General features: G+C 44.2%; 1 protein-coding gene across 7 annotated transcripts in view; it reads right to left on the bottom strand.

Moving 5' to 3' along the window:
* Positions 1 to 18,304, bottom strand: part of atp8a1 (ATPase phospholipid transporting 8A1) — a 369,658-nt gene that overhangs the window by 92,252 nt on the left and 259,102 nt on the right. For all 7 annotated transcript variants that reach the window (XM_078216784.1, XM_078216762.1, XM_078216795.1 and 4 more), the window contains one exon: positions 2,036 to 2,208. In XM_078216784.1, the coding sequence (XP_078072910.1) occupies positions 2,036 to 2,208 (173 nt within the window). The remainder of the gene's footprint in view (positions 1 to 2,035; positions 2,209 to 18,304) is intronic.

Raw genomic sequence — 18,304 nt, forward strand, 5'->3', positions numbered from 1 at the left:
ACATTTCGAGTCTAGATGACCCTTCGTCAGAGCTGAGCGCAAAGAGAATCAGCGGAGATTTATACATTGATGGTGGGGGGAATTAGCTGGGGGTGGAATGGGACAAAGGGAATGTAAATGAGGATACAGGAGGCTGAAAAGGTGTTATAAAGGAGTCAATTAAGTGATGAGAATGCCTGAATGACAGAACAGAGGTACAGATTGTTAAAGGACTGCCTGAGGAATGTGGCAGTTGCCCTGAACAGCGGGGAGGCAAGAAGGAGAGCTTGAATGGAAAGTGGAAAACCAGAGGTGACAACACCTCATCTTCCAATTGGGCACTTTACAACCTTCTGGACTGAACATGAAGTTCAACATGAACCCTCTCCTCCACCTTCACCCCATTTCCATTTATTTTATTTCATTTTGTTTCATCTCATTCATCCATTTTATCATCCTTCTTTCTCACCTCCATTTTTCCACTTTCCATTCCAGCTTTCCTTCTCCCTCTACCCCCCCACTCCACTTTTTCAGCTGCTGAGAATTTCCAGCATTTTCTGTTTTTGTCCAAGAGAAAGCTATCTATTTACCAGTCTGTTCTGCACGTGCCTTTCACCAAAATGTACATCAAAACTAGATGAACATATTCCATTGAGCTACACCCAGGTTGTGTTCCCATTTGGTGGTGTGATTTTCCTGGCTCTACCTTTTAAGTGGGCATCCTACTAAATTATCATTCTATCTCGTTCATGAACACTGATGAAACTTTGCTGTCCAATAAAGTATTCTTATACCTTTAAAACTGAAACCAAACATTCTCAAATAGTCCTAGTAATTAACAGAGCTTCTCTCTGAATCAACTTTTTTTAATACCCTTTAATAACCACCTGTTTTTCCAATTTTTTTAAAATTGAAAATTAAAATTTGATTATCCCCTTAAACTTCAGGTAACTTTCCCTTTTGAGTGCTCGAAATGGCAACTCATCAATTTGTTTTATTAATTCCAATTTTGGAAGCAATTATGCTTAGTTTTAAATGGTGCTTTAACAGAAATGCTTGCAGCTAATTTCAAGGTCACTCCATGTCTCCCCTTTTTGAGCACTGTGTCTTGGCAGATAACAAATGGAATAAAGTCAAATTGTTAAAAGGCAAAGACTTTGTTCAAATTTTGACCATGCTGTCAATGGAAAGCGTTAACTTCTTTGCTTGCTTGCAAAAGGGCAGAACAAGAAACCTTCTCAAAGGTACACAATTGTATCTGCCTCCAGATTGAAGAAGAATCGAACACCATTTTAAAATGTTTTTTCAGGTCTTAGTTTCTTCCTTAGGAACTGAAAAGCTGAAAAATCCTTCAGTAAGAACTTGAAAAGAAAACACTCAAGAGGGAAGATAACATTTTAGATTAAACTCCCATTTGTTTCCAAACCTATTAGCTTCTTGCTCAATTTAAAAAATATATATTTTGATTGTAAACAACACCCACCTTTAACTGACTTGACAATGTCTCAGCTGGTTAAAGGTGAGAGTGTGTACCAACCTGCTAATATCTTTGGGTTTGGTCACATTCTGGAATCATGTTTATGAGTTGTAAATACACCTGGCACAAACTCTTCTGGATCAAGAGGTGGCTGGTTTCTACTCCTCTGTTAAGACCTGGGGCATGCCATTTGTGGAGTCAGGGTGAAGGTCATGAATGCCGATGAGGGAGGATTTGGACAATTGGTGTTAATTGTTGACGGCTGCCAGTTTCAACATATTAAACATGCCCACTTGATTACACAATTTCCTCTGCATGTTTTAAAATTGTTTTCAATTACCATTAAATGCAATTTTGCACTGAAGTGTTAGAGGCATAGAAAATTAGACATGTTTTTCTGGTGTTTCCCACCCTACCTTTTTGTGTAGTGAAATATGTACAACATATTACTTATATATACTTAATTGCATGCAACTGACAAAGCAATTGGACTATTTACATTTTGCAAGAATCAGAGTTTAATTTTTTAATCTTAAAAAACAAACATAGCATTCATAAAATGTTCATATTCTAGCTTACCGGCAGCAGATGACTGCCTTGCAAGACAAAGCAAGATCCAAAAAAGACTGTCGCACTCCAAATGTCAGGGCATATTTGAGGGTTTTCCCATCTATAATGAGTGCAAAGTCATTGTCCTTGCGCAAAGCATCACCTAGAGTATTGCAGTGATGCACGAGTGTTTCCCTTGTTGTCTGTGAATTAATTAAAAAAAGTAAATTGGAATACACAAAGAAAAAAATTCTCAGAAAACCGATAAGTCATCCTACTACTTTCAAAGCAAAAACCTGAAAATTTAAAATGATGAGTTTCACTGAAGGACTTGCCCATCAAAATCTGGTTCATATAAATAAAAGAAAGTACTGTGGATGCTGAAATTGTGAAATAAAAATCTAGTTCAATGGATTAGAATTGAAACACATTTCAGTTCTTCCACCGTAAAAAGGTGAGGTTTCTAAAAACCTGATATGAATACCATGATGAATTATTTCCTCGACTCAGGTTAAATCACTGAAAGGAGTGTTTGATCCAGTTTCCATCATTCTATGGTATAGGTGGATTTTGCAACTAGCAGAATTCCAAAGAAAAGCCAACACTTTCTCATTTCTTCTTGTGCTGATGCTGTAAGTTATTGCAGTGGAGAGGGAACACGGTAGAGGTACATTTGTTACCTCTGACGAAGAAAAGTCAAATGTACTAATCACATGAAATGTGTTGAATTACAATAATAACTTGTATTTGTACAGCACCTTTAACCAGAACATGCAAGGAATCCCCAATAACGGATTTTCAAAATAACTTCAGAATGCAGAGGGCATCTTTGACAAACCTGATCCAAAATTTGAGGGGCTACCAAATCAATGGACAAGGAAATTCAGTACAAATCAACCACAAGAATTCCCGTCAAGTCACACGAGGGATGGCTCAAAAACAAAATCACATTGCATTGTGCAAGGGCAAGAAAGAAAGAGGGATAAATATTGAACAGGGCACAGTGAATGATTTTAAATGGGGCAGCTTCCCCAGAACTCCAGTTGTATGTGGCTTGCCTTAGTCTGTAGTGCTGGATGACCATTACATTCATTGTACTCATCAATGATCTGGGGGAGGGGGATAGATATGTCAGTGAACATATTTTAGTCTCAGTTGTGTCAGCCATGGGTCAGTTGGTAGCATTCTCACTCCTGAGTCACAAGGTTCCAGGTTCCAGTCACATTCCAGGACTTGAGCACAAAGATCAAGGCTGGCACTACAGTACAACACCAAGGGAATTCCGCACTATTGGTGGTATTGTATTTCAGAGACATTAAGGCACGGCCCAATCTGTTGCATCAGGTGGATGCAAAAGAACCCCTGGCGCTGTTTCGAAGAGCAGGGGAGTTATCTGGGGAGATCTGGACAATATTTATTCCTTAATCAAAATCATAAAAACAGATTATCTGGCTATTATCAAGTTACTGTTTTTGGGAGTTTGCTGAACATTTATTGGCTGCTGTGTTACCTACATTAACTCATTGACTACACTTCAAAAGTATTTCATCAGCTTTGAGATGTCCATTGGTTGTGAAACCTATTATATAAATGAGTGTCCTTTCTTTCTTTATTTGTAATTTTGTGTTAGAGTCAGTAATTTATAAGAATGAAATAGATTGAAAATGGATCTGGGAAGATTGAGCAAACAAGCCCAAGACGAGCAAATGACAGTCAATGGAGTTCAGAGCATATTGATTCTGTCTACAGGCAGAAAATTCCAGGACTTACAATCACAATCAGTCACCTCATGGGCAAGCATGCTCCCACTCTATCATTGCCATCAAGCCAGGGAATTCAACCCGGGCCCAATGTTAAGTATGGGAGGGCAGGCCAGGCCAGGAACAGCACCAAGCATACCTAAAAATGAGATGTCAACCTGTGAAGCTACACTCAGTAAACAAAGAACAAAGTACTGCACAGGAACAGGCCCTTCAGCATGCCAAGCCTGTGCCAATCATGATGCCCCAACTAAACTAAAAGAAACCTTCTGCTCTTACTCGGTCCATATTCTTCTATTCTCTCCTTAGTCATGTACCCATCCAAATGCCTCTTAAATGTTGCTAATGTGCCTGCTTCCACCACCACCTCTGGCAGCACATCCCAGGCACCCACCACTCTCTGCATGAAAAACTCCCCCCCCCCCCCCGCCGCACATCTCCCTTAAATTTTTCCCTTCTCACCCCCTTGTAATTGACACTTCCACCCTTGGAAAAAGCCCCTGATTATCCATCCTGTCCATGCCTCTCAATTTTGTAGACCTCTATCAGGTCTCCCCTCAGCCTCTGTCTTTCCAGTGAAAACAATCCTAGTTTATTCAATCTCTCATCATAGCAAACAGCCCCGAGACCAGACAACATCCTGGTGAACCTTCTTTGCACTTTCTCCAAAGCTTCCACGTCCTTCTGGTAGTGTGGTGACCAGAACTGCATACAATACTCTAAATGTGGCCGAACCAAGGTTTTATATAGCTGCAACATGATTTTCCAACTCCTGTACTCAATGCCCTGGCTGATGAAGACAAGCATGCCATATGCCCTCTTAATAATCTTGGCCACCTGTGTTGCCACTTTTAGGGATCCGTGTACCTGCACGCCCAGATCCCTCTGTATGTTAATGTTCCTAAGGGTTCTGCCATTGACAGTATAATTCACACCTAAATTTGATCCTCCAAAATGCATCATCCAGATTAAACTCCATCTGCCATTTCTGTGCCCAAGGCTCCAATCTATCTATATCCTGTTGTATCCTCTGACAATCCCCGGCACCATCAGCAATACCACCAATCTTTATGTCATCCACAAACTTATTAATCAGACTACCCACATTTTCCTCCAGATCATTTATATATACTACAAACAACAGAGGTACCAGCACAGATCCCTGCAGAACACCATTAGCTAGAGATCTCCATTCTGAAAAACACCTTCCCACTGCTACTCTGTCTTCTATAACCAAGATGTGGAGATGCCGGCGTTGGACTTACTATGGTTAAGACAAGTTAAAGTCCAACAGGTTTATTTGGTAGCAAAAACCACTAGCTTTCGGAACAGGCTGTTCCTTCAGCCTCTATAACCAAGCCAGTTCTATATCCATCTAGCCAGCTCACCCCGAATCCCATGTGATTTTAGTTTTTGTACCAGTCTGCCATGTGGGACTTTGTGAAACACCTTACTAAAGTCCATATAAATTACACCCATAGCCCTTCCCTCATCAATTATCTTTGACATTGCTTCAAAAAACTCAATCAAGTTGGTGAGACATGCCATTCCCCGTACAAAACCATGCTGCCCGTCACTAACTAGTCCATTTTCTTCCAAATCTGCATATATCCTGTCCCTCAGTATCTTCTCCAAAGCTTCCCCACCACTGATGTCAGGCTCACCAGCCTATAATTTCCTGGATTATCCCCACTTCCTTTCTTAAAGAAGGGAACAACATCGGCTATTCTTCAGTCCTCTGGAACCTCACCTGTGGTCAGAGGAAGTGAAGATATCTGTTAAGGCCCCAGCTATTTCTCCCCTTGCCTCCCACAATAATCTGGGATAGATCCCATCTGGCCCCAGGGACTTGTCTAGCTTAATGCAATTTAGGATACTCAACACTTCCTCCTTCGATATATTAACATTCTCTAGAGCGTTCACACACCTATCTCTGAACTCAACATCCGACATGCCCTTATCCTTGCTGAGTACGGATACTAAGTACTCATTAAGGATCTCACCCACTTCCTGTGGTTCCATGCATAACTTCATTGTCCTTGAATGGGCCTACTCTTTCTCTTGCTACCCTCTTGCTCCTAATATATGCTTAAAAAGCCTTGGATTCTCCTTGACCATGTTTGCTAAAGACATTTAATTGCCCCTTTTAGCCCTCCTAATTCCACGTTTAAGTTCCTTCCTATTTTCACTATACTCCTCAAGGGCTTCCTCAGTTTTAGATGCCTTGACCTATCTATTGTATGCTTCCTTATTCCTTTTGACTGAGCTTACAATTTCCCTTGTCATTCATAGTTCCCGAATCCTGCCATTTCTATCCTTCATTTTTACTGGGACATGCCTGTCAGGATTACTTATGTGCCAAACAGTGGAAACAGCATGTAAGACAGAGCTAAGAAATCTCACAACCAATGGGTCAAATCTAAGCTGTGCAGTCCTGCCCATCCAGCTGCACTGCTGCCTCACAGCTCCAGGGACTAAGATTCAATTCCAGCCTCAGGTCACTGTCTGTGTGGAATTTGCACATTCTCCCTGTGTCTGCGTGGGTTTCCTCCAGGAGTTCCGGTTTCCTCCCACACTCCAAAGATGTGTGGGTTAGGGTTGATTGGCCATGCTAAATTGCCCCTTAGTGTTGGGAGGATTAGCAGGGCAATACTTAGGGTTACAGGGATAGGGTCTTGGCGGGGTTGTTGGTGGCGCAGGCTCGATGGGTCGAATGGCCTCCTTCTGCACTGTAGGGTTTCTATGATTCTACATGATTGGGGCAGGGGGGGGAAGAGCAATCATCCTCAACACCGGTGCCCCACAAGGCTGTGTTCTCAGTCGCCTACTATACTCCTACATCTATGACCGTGTGGCCAAATTCCCTTCCAATTCTATTTTCAAGTTTGCTGACGACAGTGGGTCGGATCTCAAACAATGATGAGACAGAGTACAGGAAAGAGATAAAGAATCTGGTGAACTTGTGCAGCAACAATAATCTCTCCCTCAATGTCAACAAAATGAAGGAGATTGTCATCAACTTCAGGAAACGCAAAGGAGAACATGCCCCTGTCTACATCAACGGGGACGAAGTAGAAAGAGACGAGAGCTTCAATTTTTTAGGTGTCCAGATCACCAACAACCTGTCCTGGTCCCCACATGCTGACACTATAGTTAAGAAAGCCCACCAACGCCTCTACTTTCTCAGAAGACTAAGGAAACTGAAAACAGATGGAGCTCTGGAGGAATACAGAGAGAGTAGGAAAGAACTCAAACGGGGAGTTAGAAGGGCAAAAAGAGGTCACGAGATGTTCTTGGCAGGCAGGATTAAGGAGAATACTAAGGCATTCTATTCATACGTTAGGAACAAAAGAGTTGTCAGGGAGAAAATCGGACCTCTCAGGGACAAAGGAGGGGAATTATGCTTAGAACCCAAGGGAATAGGGGAGATCCTAAATGAATACTTTGCATCGGTATTCACGAAGGAGAGGGGCGTGTTAACCGGGAGTGTCTCGGAGGGAGGTGTTGACCCGTTAGAGAAAATCTCCATTACAAGAGAGGAGGTGTTAGGTTTTTTAGGGAACATTAAAACTGACAAAGCCCCAGGGCCTGATGGCATCTATCCTCGACTGCTCAGGGAGACGAGAGATGAAATTGCTGGGCCTCTGACGGAAATCTTTGTCGCTTCTTTGGACACGGGTGAGGTCCCTGAGGATTGGAGGATAGCGAATGTGGTCCCGCTGTTTAAGAAGGGTAGCAGGGATAACCCAGGAAATTATAGGCCGGTGAGCTTGACGTCCGTGGTAGGGAAGTTGTTGGAGAGGATTCTTAGAGACAGGATGTATGTGCATTTAGAACGGAATAATCTCATTTGTGACAGACAGCATGGTTTTGTAAGAGGGAGGTCGTGCCTTACAAATTTGGAGGAGTTTTTTGAGGAAGTGACAAAAACGGTTGATGAAGGAAGGGCCGTGGATGTCGTCTATATGGATTTCAGTAAGGCATTTGACAAAGTCCCACATGGCAGGTTGGTTAAGAAGGTTAATGCTCATGGGATACAAGGAGAAGTGGCTAGATGGGTGGAGAACTGGCTTGGCCATAGGAGACAGAGGGTAGTGGTCGAAGGGTCTTTTTCCGGCTGGAGGTCTGTGACCAGTGGTGTTCCGTAGGGCTCTGTACTGGGACCTCTGCTATTTGTGATATATATAAATGATTTGGAAGGTGGTGTAACTGGTGTAATCAGCAAGTTTGCGGATGACACGAAGATGGCTGGAATTGCGGATAGCGAAGAGCATTGTCGGGCAATACAGCAGGATATAGATAGGCTGGAAAATTGGGCGGAGAGGTGGCAGATGGAGTTTAATCCGGATAAATGCGAAGTGATGCATTTTGGAAGAAATAATGTAGGGAGGAGTTATACAATAAATGGCAGAGTCATCAGGAGTATAGAAACACAGAGGGACCTAGGTGTGCAAGTCCACAAATCCTTGAAGGTGGCAACACAGGTGGAGAAGGTGGTGAAGGCGGCATATGGTATGCTTGCCTTTATAGGACGGGGTATAGAGTATAAAAGCTGGAGTCTGATGATGCAGCTGTATAGAACGCTGGTTAGGCCACATTTGGAGTACTGCGTCCAGTTCTGGTCGCCGCACTACCAGAAGGACGTGGAGGCATTGGAGAGAGTGCAGAGAAGGTTTACCAGGATGTTGCCTGGTATGGAGGGTCTTAGCTATGGGGAGAGATTGGGTAGACTGGGGTTGTTCTCCTTGGAAAGACGGAGAATGAGGGGAGATCTAATAGAGGTATACAAGATTATGAAGGGTATAGATAGGGTGAACAGTGGGAAGCTTTTTCCCAGGTCGGAGGTGACGATCACGAGGGGTCACGGGCTCAAGCTGAGAGGGGCGAAGTATAACTCAGACATCAGAGGGACGTTTTTTACACAGAGGGTGGTGGGGGCCTGGAATGCGCTGCCAAGTAAGGTGGTGGAGGCAGGCACGCTGACATCGTTTAAGACTTACCTGGATAGTCACATGAGCAGCCTGGGAATGGAGGGATACAAACGATTGGTCTAGTTGGACCAAGGAGCGGCACAGGCTTGGAGGGCCGAAGGGCCTGTTTCCTGTGCTGTACTGTTCTTTGTTCTTTGTTGAAATTTGGCACGTCAGCTACGACTCTCACCAACCTTCACAGATGCACCATAGAAAGCATTCTTTCTGGTTGTATCACAGCTTGGTATGGCTCCTGCTCTGCCCAAGACCGCAAGGAACTACAAAAGGTTGTAAACGTAGCCCAATCCATCACGCAAGCCAGCCTCCCATCCATTGATTCTGTCTGCGCTTCCCGCTGCCTCGGCAAAGCAGCCAGCATAATTAAGGATCCCACACACCTCGGACATTCTCTCTTCCACCTTCTTCCGTCGGGAAAAAGATAGAAAAGTTTGAGGTCACATACCAGCCGACTCGAGAACAGCTTCTTCCCTGCTGCTGTCAGACTTTTGAATGGACTTACCTTTCATTAAGTTGATCTTTCTCTACACCCTAGCTATGACTGTAACACTACATTCTGCACTCTCTCGTTTCCTTCTCTATGAATGGTATGTTTTGTCTGTACAGCACGCAAGAAACAATACTTTTCACTGTATGTTAATACATGTGACAATAATAAATCAAATCAAATCAGATATCCCACTTTGCCTCCTCCCTAGATTCCCAGCAACACAGATTCCAGTCTTCAGCCAATTTGATTCACTCCATGTGACAAGAAACGGCTGAAGGCATTGATTACCACAAATGATATGGATCCTGACAACATTCTGGAAATAGTACTGAAGGGCGGCACGGTAGCACAGTGGTTAGCACTGCTGCTTCACAGCTCCAGGGTCCTGGGTTCGATTCCCGGCTTGGGTCACTGTCTGTGTGGAGTTTGCACATTCTCCTTGTGTCTGCGTGGGTTTCCTCCGGGTGCTCCGGTTTCCACCCACAGTCCAAAGATGTGCGGGTTAGGTTGATTGGCCAGGTTAAAAATTGCCCCTTAGAGTCCTGATTAGCGGGTAAATATGTAGGGGAAGGGCCTGGGTGGGATTGTGGTCGGTGCAGACTTGATGGGCCGAATGGCCTCCTTCTGCACTGTAGGGTTTCTATGATGATTTGTGATCCAGAACTAGTCATGCCCCTAGACAAGCTATTTCGGTACAGCTACAATACTGGCATCTACTCAACAATGTGAAAAGTTGCCCAGGAATGTCCTGTCCACAAAATCTAAATCTAAACTAGCTAATTACCACTACATTAATCTACTTTCAATCAGGAACAAAGTGATGGAAGGTGTTATTGACAGTTCTATTAAGCTGAACTGACTCACCAATAAGCCGCTCACTGATGCTCAATTTGGGGCACACGAGGTCCACTCAGCTCCTCACCTCATTGCACCCTTGGTTCAAAAATGAACAAAAGAGCTGAACTCAAGAGGTGAAGTGAAAGTGACTGCCCTTGACATCAAGGCCACATTTGACAGGGTATATCATCAAGGAGCAGTAGCAAAGCTAGAGTCAATGGGAATCGGGGGACAGGGATGGGGACGGGGACGGGGGTGGGGGGGGGTGGGTTGTGGTGGAATTACCATCGGTTAGAGTCATACCTAGCACAAAGGAAAACTGTTGTGGTTATTGGAGGTCAATCATCTCAGTCCCAGGCCATCTCTGCAAGAGCTCCTCAGGGAACTGTCCTAGGCCCAACCATCTTCAATTGCTTCACCAATGACCTTCTCCCCATCGTACGTCAGAAGTGGGGATGGTCGCTGATGATTGCACAATGTTTAACATCATTCTTGACTCTTCAGATACTGACGCAGTCCATGTCCATATGCAGCTATACCTGGACAACATCCAGGTTTGGGCTGATAAGTAACATTGGCAAAACACAATTGTCAGGTAATGACCATCTTGACAAGAGAGAACCTGACTATTTCCCTTTGACATTGAATGGTATGACCATCGCTGAATCCTCCGTTATCAACAGCTTTGAGGCTTATCATTTACCAGAAACTAAACTGGACTAGCCACATAAATACTGTGGCTACATGAGCCGGTCAGGCTGGGAATTCTTTGGTAAGTAACTCATCTTCCGAATCCCCAAAGCCTGCCTGGGACATACAAGTCAGAAATGTGATGGAAACTCTCCACTTACTTGAATGACTGCAGCACCAACAATATTCTCAAAGTTTGACACCATCCAAGACAAAGCAGCCCGCTTGATTGGTTCTTAGCCACCACCTTAAACATTCACTTCATCCACCACCAACACACAGTGCCATCACTGCATCATCTTCAAGCTGCACTGCAGCAACTCACCGAGGCACCATCAACAGCATCTGCCAAACCCATGTCATCTACCACTTAGAAGATCAAGGGTAGCAGAAACATGGGAACATCACCACCTACAAGTTTCCCTCCAAGCCATACACTATCCTGACTTGGAACTATCTTGCCATTCTTTCACTGTTGCTGGATCAAAATCATGGAATTCTCTCCCTATTTGCACTGTGGGCATACATACATCATATGGACTACAGCAGTTCAAGGAGATGGCTCACTACCACCTTCTCAAGGGTATGTAGGGATGGACAATAGATGTTGGCCTAGCCAGCTATGCCCCAACTGGATAAAAGAATAGATTAAAAAGTAACACACATGACGGAGTGCCCGCCAGGTGAAGATGAAACTTATCTTGACAAGAACTGTGCAGTAGTCATTCCTACTACTACTGTCATGGATTGAGGCATCTGCGATAGCTAAGGACAAGGTCAAGTAGATTTGCCCCTAGTGATGATTCACCCATTAATCATTGTAAGTCCAATCTGACAACTATGACTTTCAAGATTTGGCCAGCATGGTTAATAGTGGTGCTACTAAGCCACTCTTGGTGACGGATATGGAGGACCTCACCAAGATTGCATTCGGCCCAACTGTTCAATGCCAGTGTTTAAGATCCACATGTGCCTACGCCTGCACCTCTTCATGTAATCATATCAGTACTGTTTATCCTTCTTTTTTCCCTCATGTGCTTGCAAGCTTCCTCTTAAGTACACAGTGCCTGAAGGCTGATGCCAAAGTGGTATTGCCCAGATGATCAGACTGGGACAATGTAATTGGGTTGTGGAATGCTTCATTTTAAGTAATGCGTCCAATTTTGGACACCCTCTTCCTCCTCCACCTCAAGGATCATCGACATTTTGGGAACAGGACAGAGAAGAGAAGCACTGTGTCTTGTGGTATTTTTTCCCCTATTGGCAAGCTGGGCCCTCAGTGAATATTCAAGCTTGCTTGAGACTTTAACAGCACCAAAATGAAAGGGTGTGGAAGGTGATGGGTTTGGGCAGAAGTGAATGCAGTTCATATAAATTAAAATAGCAATTCAGCAATTTTTCTTCAAGCAGTATATCACAGGAAATTAAATTTAAATGTTTAACTATAGGGAAAGTTAGACTGACGTAACTTATCACAACATACAAAATGCACTCAAATGTTATTCTACAGTCCCTCAGAATGCAGCAATGATAGATAAACAGAACCAATACTCGCCAAATTAACAAAGTGTTTTAGAATTTCTACTATATCTTTAAAGAATTTGATAAAAATGATTTGCACAATTCCAAAGATCTATATTTTTAAAAAGGGCTGAAAAATTCTGCTGCAACCATTCCATGCACTTTCTCTTGATCAAAAAAGTGAAACTTGGTCTTAAACAATGACATCATTTCAAGGGTGAAAATAAAAGCACAGATTATTAAAAAGGCAATTTCTGGCTTTCTTTCCCTTTCAAATCCACCCAATTATCATAAATCATAAAAGATGTGCCTGACATGCAGGTACAAATTGAAGTTACCGTCTGTTGCAGACAATTTACAGGGACTCCTAACTTACTGCCGTAACAAGCTGCTGAAATTTTACCCAAAAGAAATATTTACAAATCAAATGCTTCAAATTTTGCAGGCTAAGGAAAGGCAGTTGGTTTTATGTTGATCGTGAAAGATTACCAGGAAATGTACTACAGTTGCTTCTGCAACTAAATTAAAAGCAATTCTGCCCCAACAATAAATGTCTCAACTCACCAAGATGTGCAGCATACTTTTATTTGTGCTTTAATCTAAAAGTACTGTGCAAGATAGAATAGAATCATAGAATCATAGAAACCCTACAGTGCGGAAGGAGGCCATTCGGCCCATCGAGTCTGCACCGACCACAATCCCACCCAGGCCCTACCCCCACATATTTACCCGCTAATCCCTCTAACCTACGCATCTCAGGACTCTAAGGGGTAATTTTTTTAACCTGGCCAATCAACCTAACCCGCACATCTTTGGACTGTGGGAGGAAACCGGAGCACCCGGAGGAAACCCACGCAGACACGGGGAGAATGTGCAAACTCCACACAGACAGTGACCCGAGCCGGGAATCGAACCCGGGACCCTGGAGCTGTGAAGCAGCAGTGCTAACCACTGTGCTACCGTGCCGCCCCTATGTGGATACTATGTGGATAAAACTCACATTCAAGGCGATTTTCCCAGCCTGCTGTTCTGCTTGAGCAGCGCAACGGGCCGGGAGATATCAGCGGAGGCGTTTCATGGGTTTCCCGCTGGGCGCCATGGCCTCCTCGACCAAGGGTGCGAGATCTCCACGACTAAAATTTCCAGTGTAATCAGCTCGGCACTGGAAAACAGCTGATACAATTATTTTCACCCTTAAAATGATCCCGGTGGAGGGAAGAGAGGCCATTGAGGCCCCCCGGGAAGTAGGAGGCAAGAGTGGGGCGCCCTGGCACTGCCAGGGTGCAAACAGGTACTCTCCAAGGGGCACTTTGGCACTGCCCATGGGACATCGGGCAGCACTAAGGGAGCAGAGCGATTGGTGGGCGGTCCCACTGCCACTCTGCATTGGGATGACTGGGAGAGGGGGGGGGGAGGAGGTGATCGCGGTTGCAGGGGGAATGGAAATCGGGAGATCGGGGCTGGCCGGGTTGGGGGATGAACATCACGGCTTGCTCGGGGACGTCCACAAGACCAGCAATCGGGCTGGCCAGCGATCTGGAGGCTGGTAATATGGGGCCACTGCGCATGCGCCAATCGCCGCACTGACAGATTAGTTCATTAAGAAGTTTAACAACACCAGGTTAAAGTCCAACAGGTTTATTTGGTAGCAAAAGCCTGTGGCTTTTGCTACCAAATAAACCTGTTGGACTTTAACCTGGTGTTGTTAAACTTCTTACTGTGTTTACCCCAGTCCAACGCCGGCATCTTCACATCAAGATTAGTTCATGCACAGCGGCCCGTTCAACGCAATGCTGCTGGCCTTGCAGGCAGGAATAGGACCCACCCCCTGATTTTCAGAGTGAATCACGCTGAGGCACTCTGTGATGCACTGAGTGACAGAGATTCATTCTGGGAATCACGCTGAAAAAACTCATGCAATTTTCTCCCATTTTCCCGCAAATTGGGACTTGGAATTTTTTGGGGCAAATTCCGGTCATTATGTCTGTTGCAACATTTGTGTTAAGAACTCCGCTGAAAATTTGTAGTGGGTTCATATTTCCCAATATAGGCCCATGAGGTGGTAACTTTCATAATTTCCACACAAGTATATTCAAACATGGGCCACAAGATGCTTACTGTAGACTGAAGTGAGCAACGCATAATGTTCTCATATTAACAGTGAAGCTAATGGCCACAGGTGAGTGGCAGATGAAGGGTTCAATGGGAATATTGAAAAGTTGCTGTCTGAGTTGCACTCCTCCATCATTAGCTTCCCGTCTCTCAGTCCGCCTCACCTTTGAAATACAGGCGAAGTTGCTGAATTCGCACTGAAAATATGAATTAATCTCGTCACAAAGTTAAATCTTGTCCCATCCTAAATACCCTTTTAACAAAGTGATGTGCGTCATTGCTACTAAATGACCTCTCTGGTACTGAAAATTAACCATTACAAATGTGGAGGATCATTCTTTCAGGCTTTAATTATTGATGGGCGATTTTAAAAATGCATTTTAATTATTTTCCTCTCAAATTCAGTCTTTCTTTCCCTCTTTTAATTTATCTTTCACGTGGTTCGGCATTGAATATACCAACTCTAATTTATACTTCATGTTCAGTCCTTGTGCAACTAATATTTCAATTCTTCAATCTGGTTGAATATGGACATACACAGGTTCTTGCTCAGGTACTCAGGTGTCAGAAGCCTTCTTTCACTTGCTCTAACTTTATCAGTTTGCATCTTCAACAATTTGCCACGCAAAAGAAATTATTAAAAACCTAAACATGCTAGCAAGGGCAGGTCTAACTAATGGCAGAAATCATTAGAAAACCTGCTACTGCAAAGTCTAAACCAAGATAGCTGTGCTGGGAACAATAGTGCATTGCCAGAGGTATAATACAAACTCAGCAATAAAGAACAGATAATTGTTATTTTCTGTTGCATCAAAGGTCACAAAGGAAGTTTAGAAATAAAAACAGCCCTCAAAAGGGATTGACTACAAATTGCCCCTTTACAGCTGTCAACATTGATAACTATCAGGGGTGACATTTATTATGCACAGGAGTGATGCAAAGCACAGAACCATTCATTTAAGTATATGGAGCAGCGTCTGTTTTTTAGACATTAATGTACATTAAAGAAAGGTACATTTTTAAAGTGAGTGACTGACATTTGTGCCAGAATTTATGGCCTCGCCTGTCGAGGCTCGTAAGATCCTGTCTGAGGCCAACGGAGAATGCCTGTGAGCCTCACCCACCCTGATTCTGGGGCGGGCGAAGTGGTAAAATTCCGGCCCTGGTGTCCACAAGTCTTTGAAGTGACAAGGGGATTGGCCAGTTAGAGGCACAGACAGGCGTTTCTGTGGCCGCAATCAAGACTCCAGGATGGTGTGTTGCCTCCCTGGTGCCAAGGTCAAGGACGTCTCTGAGCGCTTGCAGGACATTCTTAAGGGGGAGGGTGAGCAGCTAGAGGTCGTTGTACATATTGGTACCAACGACATAGGAAGGAAAAGGGATGAGGTCCTGAAGTGTGAATATAGAGAGTTAGGCAGAAGACTAAAGTGCAGGACCTCGGAGGTAGTAATTTCAGGACTACTACCGCTGCCACATGCTAGTGAGAATATGAATACGAGGATTAGGCAGATGAATGCGTGGCTTGAGAGCTGGTGCAGGAGGCAGGGATTTAGATTTTTGGATCATTGGGATCTTTTCTGGGGAAGGGCTGACCTGTTCAAGAGGGCTGGAGAGGGACTAACATTCTGGCGGGGAGATCATAGGATCATAGAAACCCTACAGTGCAGAAAGAGGCCATTTGGCCCATCGAGTCTGCACCGACCACAATCCCATCCAGGCCCTACCCCCATATCCCAACATATTTACCCACCAATCCCTCTAACCTACACATCTCAGGACACTAAGGGGCAATTTAGCATGGCCAATCAACCTAATGCGCACATCTTTGGACTGTGGGAGGAAACCGGAGCACCTGGAGAAAACCCACACAGACACGAGGAGAATGTGCAAACTCCACACAGACAGTGACCCAAGCCGGGAATCGAACCCAGGTCCCTGGAGCTGTGAAGCAGCAGTGCTAACCACTGTGCTACCATGAGATTTGCTAGAGCCACTCGGGAGGGTTTAAACTAGTTTGGCAGGGGGGTGGGATCCAAAGCAGTAGGGAGACAGAAGAGAAGTTTGAGGACAGCACAGAAGTTAAGGAGAGCACATTAAGTAGCAAAGGCAGTGTCAGTAATACTAGTACCAGACAGATCAGGCAAAAGCAGGACAGAGAGCAAGGGAAGTCCAGATTAAACTGCATTTATTTCAATGCAAGAGGCCTGACGGGCAAGGCAGATGAACTCAGGGCATGGATGGGTACATGGGACTGGGATATTATAGCTATTACTGAAACATGGCTAAGGGAGGGACAGGACAGGACTAGCAGCTCAATGTTCCAGGGTACAGATGCTATAGGAAAGATAGAACAGGAGGTAAGAGAGGAGGGGGAGTTGCACTTTTGATCAGGGAAAGCATCACGTACTGAGAGGGGATATATCCGAGGGTTCGGCCACTGAGTCTATATGGGTAGAACTGAGAAATAAGAAGGGGGAAATCACTTTGATAGGGTTGTACTATAGGTCCCCAAATAGTCAGCGGGAAATTGAGGAGCAAATATGTAAGGAGATTACAGATAGCTTTAAGAAAAATGTGGTAATAGTTGGAGATTTTAACTTTCCCGACATTGACTGGGACAGCCATAGTATTAGAGGGTTGGATGGAGAGAAATTTGTTGAGTGTATTCAGGAGGAATTTCTCATTCATTATGTGGATGGCCCGACTAGAGAGGGGGCAAAACTTGACCTCCTCTTGGGAAATAAGGAAGGGCAGGTGACAGAAGTGTTAGTGAGGGATCACTTTGGGACCAGTGACCATAATTCTATTGGTTTTAAGATAGCTATGGAGAATGATAGGTCTGGCCCAAACGTTAAAATTCTAAATTGGGGCAAGGCCAATTTTGAAGGTATCAGGCAGGAACTTTCAAAAGTTAATTGGGGGAGTCTGTGGGAAGGCAAAGGGACGTCTGGTAAGTGGCATGCTTTCAAAAGTGTGTTAACCAGGTTCAGGGTAAACACATTCCTCTTAGAGTGAAGGGCAAGGCTGGCAGAAGTAGGGAACCCTGGATATAGAGGCCCTGGTCAAGAAGAAGAAAGAGGCACATGACATGCATAGGCAGCTGGGATCAAGTGAATCCCTTGAAGAGTATAGGGGGTATAGGAGTAGAGTTAAGAGAGAAATCAGGAGGGCAAAAAGTGGACATGAGATTGTTTTGGCAGATAAGGCAAAGGAGAATACAAAGAGCTTCTACAAATACATAAAGGGCAAAAGAGTAACAAGGGAGAGAGTAGGACCTCCCGAGGATCAAAAAGGTAATCTATGTGCAGATCCACAAGAGATGGGTGAGATCATAAATTAATATTTCTCATCAGTATTTACTGTTGAGAAAAGCATGGATGTTAGGGAACTTGGGGAAATAAATAGTGATGTCTTGAGGAATGTACATATTACAGAGGTGGTGGTGCTGGAAGTCTTAAAGTGCATCAAGGTAGATAAATCCCCGGGACCTGATGAAGTGTATCCCAGGACATTGTGGGAGGCTAGGGAGGAAATTGCGGATCCCCTAGCTGAGATATTTGAATCATCGATAGCCACAGGTGAGGTGCCTGAAGATTGGAGAGGGGTAAATGTTGTTTAAAAAGGGCTGCAGGGAAAAGCCTGGGAACTACAGGCCAGTGAGCCTCACATCTGTGGTGGGTAAATTGTTGGAAGGTATTTTGAGAGACAGGATCTACAGGCATTTAGAGACGCAAGTACTGATTAGGGACAGTCAGCATGGCTTTGTGAGTGGAAAATTATGTCTCTCAAATTTGATTGAGTTTTTTGAAGGGGTAACCAAGAAGGTAGATGAAGGCAATGCAGTTGATGTTGTCTATATGGACTTTACAAGGCCTTTGACAAGGTACCGCATGGTTGGTTG

The sequence above is a fragment of the Mustelus asterias genome, chromosome 1 (genome assembly GCF_964213995.1).
Source record: "Mustelus asterias chromosome 1, sMusAst1.hap1.1, whole genome shotgun sequence".
NCBI classification, from domain to species: domain Eukaryota; kingdom Metazoa; phylum Chordata; class Chondrichthyes; order Carcharhiniformes; family Triakidae; genus Mustelus; species Mustelus asterias.